At 27.9% G+C, this 10,327-nt stretch overlaps 2 protein-coding genes across 2 annotated transcripts in view; both read right to left on the reverse strand.

The window, feature by feature from the left end:
- Nucleotides 1-3,659, reverse strand: part of LOC108727219 (aldose reductase) — a 6,666-nt gene extending 3,007 nt beyond the window's left edge. The window contains exons 1-2 of the mRNA XM_018455259.1: nucleotides 3,465-3,659; nucleotides 1-308 (exon numbers count right to left, since the gene is read on the reverse strand). The exon at nucleotides 1-308 is cut by the window's left edge and continues 166 nt beyond it. Coding sequence (XP_018310761.1) covers nucleotides 1-308; nucleotides 3,465-3,539 — 383 coding nt within the window. The 5' untranslated portion in view covers nucleotides 3,540-3,659. The remainder of the gene's footprint in view (nucleotides 309-3,464) is intronic.
- Nucleotides 3,660-7,202: 3,543 nt separating this feature from the next.
- The window catches only part of LOC108727154 (uncharacterized), a 12,151-nt gene continuing 9,026 nt past the window's right edge, over nucleotides 7,203-10,327 (reverse strand). The window contains exons 7-12 of the mRNA XM_018455137.1: nucleotides 9,113-9,280; nucleotides 8,826-8,942; nucleotides 8,265-8,459; nucleotides 7,837-8,034; nucleotides 7,605-7,753; nucleotides 7,203-7,245 (exon numbers count right to left, since the gene is read on the reverse strand). Coding sequence (XP_018310639.1) covers nucleotides 7,203-7,245; nucleotides 7,605-7,753; nucleotides 7,837-8,034; nucleotides 8,265-8,459; nucleotides 8,826-8,942; nucleotides 9,113-9,280 — 870 coding nt within the window. The remainder of the gene's footprint in view (nucleotides 7,246-7,604; nucleotides 7,754-7,836; nucleotides 8,035-8,264; nucleotides 8,460-8,825; nucleotides 8,943-9,112; nucleotides 9,281-10,327) is intronic.

Below are 10,327 nucleotides of genomic sequence, written 5' to 3' on the forward strand. Positions count from 1 at the left end.
GTAGGGAAAAGATCTCCACCCTCTTTGAATCCGTGTGGCCAATGAATTAAATACAGATCTACGTAATCAAGACCAAGGTCAGCTAGCGTTCTTTTAATAGCTGGTTCAACTAGATTGGGTCTATGAAAGGTATTCCACAGCTTGCTGGTGATGAATAGATCTTCTCTCTTCACAACACCCTCAGCTATTTTTGCCTTGATAGCAGCACCAACTTCCTTCTCATTGCCATAAACGTGAGCTCCATCGATGTGTCTGTAGCCGATATCGATCGCATCTTTTACAGCTTGTGTAACTTCTCCTGGTTTAGACTAAAACAAAATCAAATTTCAATTTAGATCTCTGACCATTTTAAGTCGACTCACTTTTTTAAGAAAAGTGTAGCCGTCGGTCGGACAACTTGCGTAATGCTAATGCCGGCTGTACTGTAACTTTCGAGCCTTATAACTTATATGAAAAAAATACTTAATGAAAAAATATTTTATTATAATATTTTGGAAAGCTTTCGAGGTAAGCTACAAGAATATGTAATGAAAAATAGTGAGTTTAATTTAAGAAATTGAAAGTGATCTTCATGTAACCTTTAAGCGATCATCCAAGGTCAAACCAATAGTACCATTTTATGAAATGGCCCCCTTGAAATCATACACTTTTGTCTGAAACATTTACTTGTAAAATTCAAGGGAACGGAAATATTTGGAGTGATAAATTAAAATGGGTCACCCTGTATATAATGAAAGTTTCTCAGTAGTCAACTTAGAATATGCAATGTTGTGTGATCAATAGTAACATTGAATAGTTGATTACATAACATATTTGCACTTAAACTGATAAATGTGTACTTAATGTAATGGTGGTGATAATACAAATATAGCACAAAAACATTTGTTATAAAACATCAGTAAAAATTACAAAAATTTTTCTCTAAAAAAAGAATTTTGGAAGAAAAGACTTTGTGTACAGAGACAGAATTATTAAAAAATAAAAAATAAAGAAAATGGATAAACAGATAAAGTGTGATATCAAATAAAATGTAATATGTGTTACATGTATAAAAGTGTTTACTAAATCGTTTTCTTTTGCTGCTTTGAATATATTTTTTCTATCTTAATGAAGTACGCACTTAGTACTTTTTATTTCTTAGAATTTTTGTTATACTATGTATAGCACTGCTTATAATTGCATAAGATTGTATTTCTGTTATCTTAGCCATTCACGTGAACTTCACAGTCAGTCAGATTTAACAACTAATGGCAATGGAAAATTCTCGAATTTTAAGATAAGATTATATTGCTTTAAAAGCTATATATATATAGCTATATATAAAAAATATTTTTAATTACATTTTAAAATTAGAAAAAATCACCAGTAATAAAGATACAAGCATTAACGATTTTATTTCATTGCGTAATATCTTGCTTTATCATTTTAATTTATGGAATTTACATTGTCAACTTATGAAACCGAAATCTACAAATCAATAAAATCATTCTTATATAGATTAGATATTGAATCAATGTCTAATCTAATCAATCAGATTAGATTAAATTAAATTTTCTCTAAAAAAAGTCATTACAATTTAATTGAGACTTTGACACATATTGATGTCATAGTATGTAATATGTATCGAAATCTTTTAAATTTTAATAACTTGTTTTAATAATAATAAATAAACAGATTTCTAAAGGGCTCTCTATAATAAAAATTAACAAAGTATAGAAATACAAGGTATATATGAGCCAACTGCAGAACTTATTGCGTAAAACGAAAAATATATTTTCAATTGTACATAAAATAATCTGACGTTATACCTCGTACATTAATTATAACTAATCATGATTGAGCCCTCTTTAAAAACAAATACATATAATTGAATAGGGAGACTTCATCTTCCCGAAAGAAAGAATCTTAGTGCTAAAATAGCCATTCCCAGAGTAATGAGAGCTGCTCACATGGCGATTGGAAGACCTATAGAGAATTCTGGATGTACAATCGCGTGAACAAAACATAGAAAACTGTGTCATTTAAGTGTAAAAAAGTGTTTGGTTTCATTAATATTAAAATAACTGTATATGAATTTATTACGTCCTTAATTATAACAACGATAACAATCAGTCAGTCGGTGTTTGCGTATAGCTTATCGTTGTTACACTCATAATTAAAGACGCAATAAATTCTTATCCAGTTATTTCTGGGAATAGCTTAGCACTAAGGTTCTTTCTTTCGAGAAGATGTAGTCTCGCTACTCAATTATATATATTTGTTTCTGAAGAGGATTCAATCACGTAGCTGAAACATGTTAAATGCATATTAGTTATTGATGTACGAGGTATAACATCAGCGATTACTTTATGTACAATTGAAAATATATATTTTGTTTTACGCACAATAAGTTTTGCCGTTGACTCATACATATCCTGTATTTCTAAACTTTTTTTATTTACAAAAAATCTGATCTGAACTGATTTAATTAATTAGATTAAATATTGACTCGCGTGCTCGCGATATCTAATCTACAATATGTAAAATCATTTTATCGATTTGTACACTTCGGTTTCGCAAATTTACGATATGAATTTAATTTGTGGAATTTATAGTAGTAGCTAAATGATAAAGCAAGATAAAGCATATTGCGCAACAAAATGCAATATGTATCAAAACCTCAACTAAGGCTGTATTTCGTTATTTACTGCAAATATTGAAAATTTATAGTTCATGTTAATAAGTGTTCGCAGTGAATAATACAACGCAGCTTAAATTTTAATAATTTTTTTTTACAGAAAATCTGATCTCGGAATTGATTTTAATATCAGAATATATCTTTCCTTCGTAAAAATATCTTGACATGAATTAAACGTATCTTGTTATTTGCAATGACAGCTTAATAAATTAGCCAAGTCCGTCAAAAATCAATTTTTCAAAACAAATGTTGATAAAAAGGTACTTTTGACGCAAATTCTGTTTATATATTTGAAATCAGCAAATTAATGGCACAGATATATAAAACTATGCAAAGCTTGTTGACAACCTGCAAATTAACCAACAAATTGATGATCTAATAAAAACCAATTTTTATTTGGTTTATGCCGACAATTTGCTCTCATATTACGTCAACAAGCTTTGTGAGCTAAACAAAAAACTTAATACGGATATTGATGCTAATTTGCTGAAATTTTTTATTGAATTTGCTAACAATTTGTAGGAAAATTGCCATCATTTTGCTGACTGGATTGCTGATCCCTAATTATATCTGCCATTATCTCGTTTCACGAAAACAAGAATTTAACTCAATAATTTTTGCCGATACAATTATAAGAGCTACTTTCAGATAAGAAACAAGTTCTCATTTATAGTAGTGAAAATATAAAATATAAAATATATACATTATATTTCTGCAAAATATGACTCGATGACGAAATTATTGAGACTAAACAACAGATTGAGGAAATACAAAAAGAAAAACTTACCTTCCACGTGCCTAGGCCGAAGATCGGCACTTCATAGCCGTTATAAAATTTCACTTTTGATGCAGTCAGAACCATTTTACTTTTATGTCAGTAGCAATTGTTATAAAAAAATATGAAAATCTGCGGATGTTGCTACGTGGAAACTGCTAGTGAGTCCGAACAAGACTGATACGCATTTACACTGCTGGCAGCTTCGCCTCGAACAGTTCCTTTTATAAACGTCCCCCACCTAAGAAGACCGGATTCTCAACGGCAAAATCGATTTTGCTACGCTACAGATGTGCATCTGTGTTGGTGTGCCGGTGTCGGAGATTTGATCGCCAACGCATCGCATCACTCGAAAATTTTTCATAATCTAAGTATATTCAGCTCGTTGAATATTCATCATTTGCGTACTCAAACTTTAATTATATTATTAACGCAGTTATTAACTTTTAACGCAATTATTAATCTTATTCTTAAGATAATCTTATATTTTTATAGCTTTTTGATCACAATTATGTATCAGTTGATTATTGTTACATATGCAATGTATCATTTGTTTGTTTAAAAAAATAACAATCTCTTAAAAAATGTTTATTCTGGTAGGAATACGTGTCTCGTGATTTTTGCATAACGACGATATTGTTGCTGATGCACGTTGGACACTCACACAACATATTAACAGCGACAGTAATACTGATTCAAATGACTGCGTAGTGGTGACTGAATTCGTTATCCGGCACCATGGAAAGTTACAGTGATCGTTTAGGATCTTTGGAGCAATGAATCGACCCTTGACGACTCCTTGCGGAAGAACAAAGTTTCATTCACAGTAATTTAGCATTTAGTAAAGTCGCTAAGTAAAGTTGATCTATCGGTAGTTATACAGCGAAGCTGTCGCGAAATAAATGTACTAATTGTTTTTAATTACAACTATTCTAATGCTTTATTATATCTTACTTTCATTTTTATTTTATTAGACATTAAATAATATCCATAGATCTTGCATTTTTCAAATATTGAAAATGTTTACTTAAAAAATTGATAAAGATATATATATATATATAAGAGGTTTTCTTTATCAATTTAGGAGCCTAAAAATTAATTGACTATTTATTTGGAAATGGATTATTAATAAATTATATAGTCTCTACAAAGAAAATTAAATTTAGAAGTATGTTTAATATCTACACTTCAAATAAACTATATATATATATATATATCAAAGTTATATGAATAAGATTATATTTTTGTTTAATAACACATTTTTGTAGTTTATTTATTTTATTTGTTATTATTTTTATTAAAATTTAAAAAATTATAAAGATTTACATTTTTCTTTTATAAGTACTTTAAATGTTCAAAATAATTCATGCAAAGTTCCATTGCGATTCGATTAGTTATAAAGATATAGACCAAATAAATATTTTATTTGTTTACTAGTTCATGCATCGCAATTAATATAAAACGTAAATAATCTTGAATTTATGTACTTATGTATTTATGAACTTATGTACTTATATTAAAAACTTGAGATTTGTATCAATTATTTTATAATACATTTCCATATATTTTTATTAGATTAAAAAAATACTACTATTTATTAAAATAACTTACGATCCAGGTAGTAAACCATCATCAAATTTGTCATATTATTTTAAAATGTAATTTAGAATAATCTATTATATAATTTTTTCATAACTTATTATTTTGAAAATATGTATAAAACATCCTTAAGATGAAACTTTTTATTTGTTTTAATAGAAAATTTTATTTTATAGAGAGGTATTTTAGAAATAAAATGATACTTCTCTTCTTCCACTTTTTCCTCTCCTGGTCCTTTGAATTTTACACGTCAAGATGAATAACATAAAAATTGTTGGGACATTCCCAGCGGTCTTATAATTAAAATATTTTAATTATTTTATTTTACCAGTATTCTACATCGGTCTACGCAAATATTAAAGCAACCTTTAAAGGCTAAAATATTGGAATTTACAAAATGGATGCAAAACGAAAATTATGTTTATATATGGTATATATTTCTAACTTTTTTTCAAGTACTATCTTTCTAAAAAAGAAAGGATTAAATGATAAATATAAACAAATTATAATTCACAAACTGTAAAAAGTGTTAATAATAATTGTGCAAAGTCAATCAGTCAAGCCATTTTTTCGGAATGCGAATTTCTCCTGTAATTTTGTAAAAATGATTTTGAAAAAAACAACTTTAAAGTTTTAAATTGATTTCCTATGTGTACGACCATACGCAAAAACATAATATTACATATGTGAAGACATATGAAATAATATTCTGTAATAACCAAAGTTTGTTTATTTCGGTTCTTCCAACTTGTTCCAAAAGTCCTAACACAATAACAGATTAGAAATTAGATTAGAAACAGTTTTTTGAAATAACCATAATGTACAGTTGGCTGTCAGCTCTCCTCTACCTGCTTGATTTTCTGTGCAATATCTCAGAAAATGTTCATTATTTCAAAATTTTTTTCAAACTCGCTTTGAGAATTTATTCTACACATGTGTAGAATTAAAAAAAAACGCAATTTTAAAAATATTGATTTATTTACCCTCTCAATGAGAAAGATTCTTTATAATTTTTTTACTCATTCCAAATTCTTTATTTTTCATATTTATAAAATAGCAAAATGCCTGACAAAGGTTGTCATAAAAGAAAAACATGTAATGAATATATGATAAAGCTACATATTATTAACTTCAAGGATATTGATTTACGTAATGACTCTATATTGGTTGCTTCTAGCACATCATAATTGTAAAAACGGTCAAAATATTCTTAGAATGTTTTAAAATATCCCCAATACTTACTTTTTACTTATTGATAGAAATGAATTGGAAAATTTTTTAGTACATAAGCAATACGATTCATAATATAAAAGATTATATTTTAAAAAATAAATCCACGAAGACTCACAACAAATACAATTTAAAATATAAAATATATATAAAGGCTAGAGAGCCGGCCAGATATTAATGTCAAAATAAAAGATTATACTCCGTAAAAATGGTAATCATTTTACAAACATAACGATTGGTATCGAAATAAGATTTTAAAGCACTGGATTTTTCCGTCAGAAGTTCTGCAGCAATTCTATCTCGATTTATCAATTGCTGCACGTAAGATTTTTGAGTGTAGATTAAAACGTGTTTTATAATATTTCAGATATATCATGTGTCATACGGAACGGACGAAAAATTGATTCGTGCAAGTAGTCTTGGCCCAGACCTTGAAATTTTTTGCAGCTAGCTGTAATTGGCTAGACCAAGGGTCGAGCGAGCTTCAAACATCATCTTTTAAAAGGGATACTAATATATGATTATTTTTGATGTTACGACTCATTTCCTGTTGTCTTCTAGATCAATAAATTATTCACGTTATATCAAAAAATGTCATGCTAAATCGTACAATGTTTAATTAATATATGTCTTAATCATTGTTTTATTTGTTCTATGGGTTATCAAAAAAAGAAAAAATAACTATTATAGCATTTGAAAATATTTAGTTATATTTCAGGCAAAAAGTACAGCTTTAAATAAGAAAATATTTTAAAATATGTATTGTATGTGCGTATATATAGTATATAGAATTCTTCGAAGTTTTTCATTTTTTATATATATATTGTAAATGTAAATTATATTTATATATATATATAAAATTTCATTTCCCTCTCTCCCTCCCCTCTTCTTTTTCTTTTTCTTTTTTCTCTTTATACTGATTTAAAACGGAATGTTAAAAGGAAAATATTTAAAATTCTCCGCACTGAAACATAGAGAAACAAAACAGTTATTTAAAAATATATATGTGTAGAAACAATAATTTATAATGTATCGCGTAATTCGAATATTTATATAGCATCTATTGTTCTTCAAAGTTCATTTTAAATAATCTATTTGCAATGATTTTTTGCTTACACGACATGTAAAATTGTATGTAGATTGTAGAATTCTGTCCTGAATTTTAATACGACTTATAGTTCATTTAAAATTAAAATTTAATGTACATTATCCAAAAAACAAAGTTATTTAAAAAAATGTTTAAAGATTTCAAAGTTCTAAAATATTCATATATGGAAGTAGATATGATAAAATGTAAAATACCTTGCATATTCTAATACTTACGGGGTGAAAAATGCTACTCTCTGTCCAGTGCCGAGTTTACGAATAGCATTCATTTCATCGGATGTTAACATGAAATCAAAAAATTCCATGTTTTCCTTAATTCGACTTTTAGTTACAGACTTAGGTATTGGCACAGTTCCGTGTTGATACTATAAAAATAAAATATGACTGTATACATCCGTTTTAATTACATAAAAGAAAGAGTTCTATCAATCTTAAATTTTTTTCTTACCACATATCGAAGTGCTATTTGCGCTGGCGTCTTATTGTATTTTTTTGCCAGTTGCAATATTACAGGATTACCTAATTTATTGTCGATGCCCGATACATTTCCGGGTTGTCCCAAAGGAGAATAAGCAGTTATCGTTATGTCATGTTTTTTGCAAAAATCTATTAATTTCTCCTGATTTACGTTTATGTTAACTTCAACCTATAATAGAATTTGTTTTAAATTAATAAGTCTTGCAGCATTAATATGATATAAATTACATTAATATAAGACCTTTTAACTTTTAAAAAATGTTTTGAAAATATACATAAAGAAAAAACATTTATTAAAAAGATATAAATTAATTCGCTCAAAAATGCAAATATAGAAAATGCAATAACATGAAACAAATACAATTAAATTTATGAAACGATTTAGATGATACCACATACCTGATTATTGACTGGAGCGATTTTAGCCGATTTGAGTAAACGAGTAATTTGCTCGGAGTTAAAGTTACTGATTCCGATGCTGCGAGTTAAGCTTTGGTGAACACACTCTTCCATTCCTTTCCATGTTTCTAAGTAATCGATATCCGATTGGCAAAGATTTCCAGCAGCATCTGAAGGCCATAAATCATCCCCTTCCTGCAAGATATCTCTAAATAAATATTACAAGTTGAAACATTTATCGGTTAAACATTCATGATTGTTTTTTCGTAAATAAGAATTTACTATTATTAGTCACTCTTAATATTAATAAGAAACAGCTATAAATATCATCTATATAATTGCATACTTCACTTTGCATAGATTAATAGAATTACTGGTGCATTTTTGTCAACAAAATCTTCAGTTTTTACAACAAAATCTTAATTATTAGGTAATGCTGTATAGTTATACATATATATCTGGAAATCAACTCATTATCGTATAACTCCAAATATGCTTATAAAAAAAAACAAAATCTTTCTCTATTTCATTCTATTTTACTTCATTGATGTCAATACTTACCTTGAAAGCAAATGGCCAATGAACTAAAAAGAGATCCACATAATCTAAACCAAGATTGGCCAACGATTGTTTGCAGGCCGGGACGACATGCTCTTCTTTATGGAAATTGTTCCACAACTACAACGAAATAAATACAATTAAATTTACAAAACGAAATATTTAATTTAAATTTTTATACTTATTGTGTCTCTTATAAAAAATGAATTAGGAAATTCGGAATTTAGCAAGTGGCAAAATAAATATTCGTATTTAGCTCTTGCTTATGTATTGTGATGCACTGATCTCACCTTTGTGGTAATAAATAGGTCCTCTCTGGTCACGCTACCATCTTTGATTTTGTCGCGAATAGCTTCCCCGATCTCTTTCTCATTACCATAAAAGAAAGCTGTATCAATATGACGATATCCTAGATCTATTGCGTCCTGAACAGCTCTTTTCACATTCCCCATCTGGGACTGTTTTTTTCCAAAAAATGAAGAAAAAGATACAAATTATGTTCCCTGGTAAAAATTACAGACAGAAACGGATAAAAAAAACATATAAACAACCTTACTCAATTGAGTAAGGTTACCATATCAAAATTTTCGAAACTAAAATTTACAGGCGAAACACTGGCCAAGACATTTCGCTTGAAATCCCAGACGTATATAAAAATGCATGCAGATTAGTAAAATTAATCAAAACAGTAAACAAATAATTATTTCAAATCTGGTTGTGTTTATTAGTGACACTACTAATTTAAGGAGGTTCTCGCGCTAGTTTCTAGTCAATAGACAGTTTATTCACAATAATATGTAAAATAATTAAAATAATAGAATGAAAAGGTTACTAACAATATCTTATGCCATTGTACATAATTATTGTTAATTTTATATGTTACTAAATATTTTCAAAATGTGATAAAATACAAGTTGTAAGATGCTCATTTAATGTATACACATCATCCATTTGACATATTCTAGTTTTTTTCATTGAAAAATATAAATTTCTTGTAAACTGTACGGTCAGTTTAAATGAAACTTTACGAGAACAAACGAACTTAAGTGTTTACTTTATGATTATAATGATTTTTAAATTGCTGTCTTATACGCAAGTGTCTCAATTTAAAACAGAATAATTACAGAATAAGGTTATATCTTCAACTTGTAATGTAAAATTCTATAAATTTAGAATTAAATATCTTCAAAATGGTGTGTGTACGGTAAAAGTCAATGAAATTTTTTCTAGATATTATTGATATTATTAACTTTTGCATTACATGTATATTATAGATTGTATATTATAGATTTGTTTTATTTTTCATCAAACGCGAGAACCTCCTTAACTGTGATTAATCAGTTTCTTATTACAGCTTAAGGCAGTGGCGGATTCAAGGGGAGGGTCATGGGGCTCCTCCCCTTGGGAGTTTCCCTTTTTAAAAATATTTATAGCAAAAGGTTATACATACTTTTAATATTTCTGAAATACTTAATCACAATTTTGATATTCCAAAAATATTTTTT

This window comes from Mycetomoellerius zeteki, unplaced genomic scaffold, assembly GCF_001594055.1.
Source record: "Mycetomoellerius zeteki isolate Tzet28-1 unplaced genomic scaffold, Tzet1.0 scaffold471, whole genome shotgun sequence".
NCBI lineage: Eukaryota > Metazoa > Arthropoda > Insecta > Hymenoptera > Formicidae > Mycetomoellerius > Mycetomoellerius zeteki.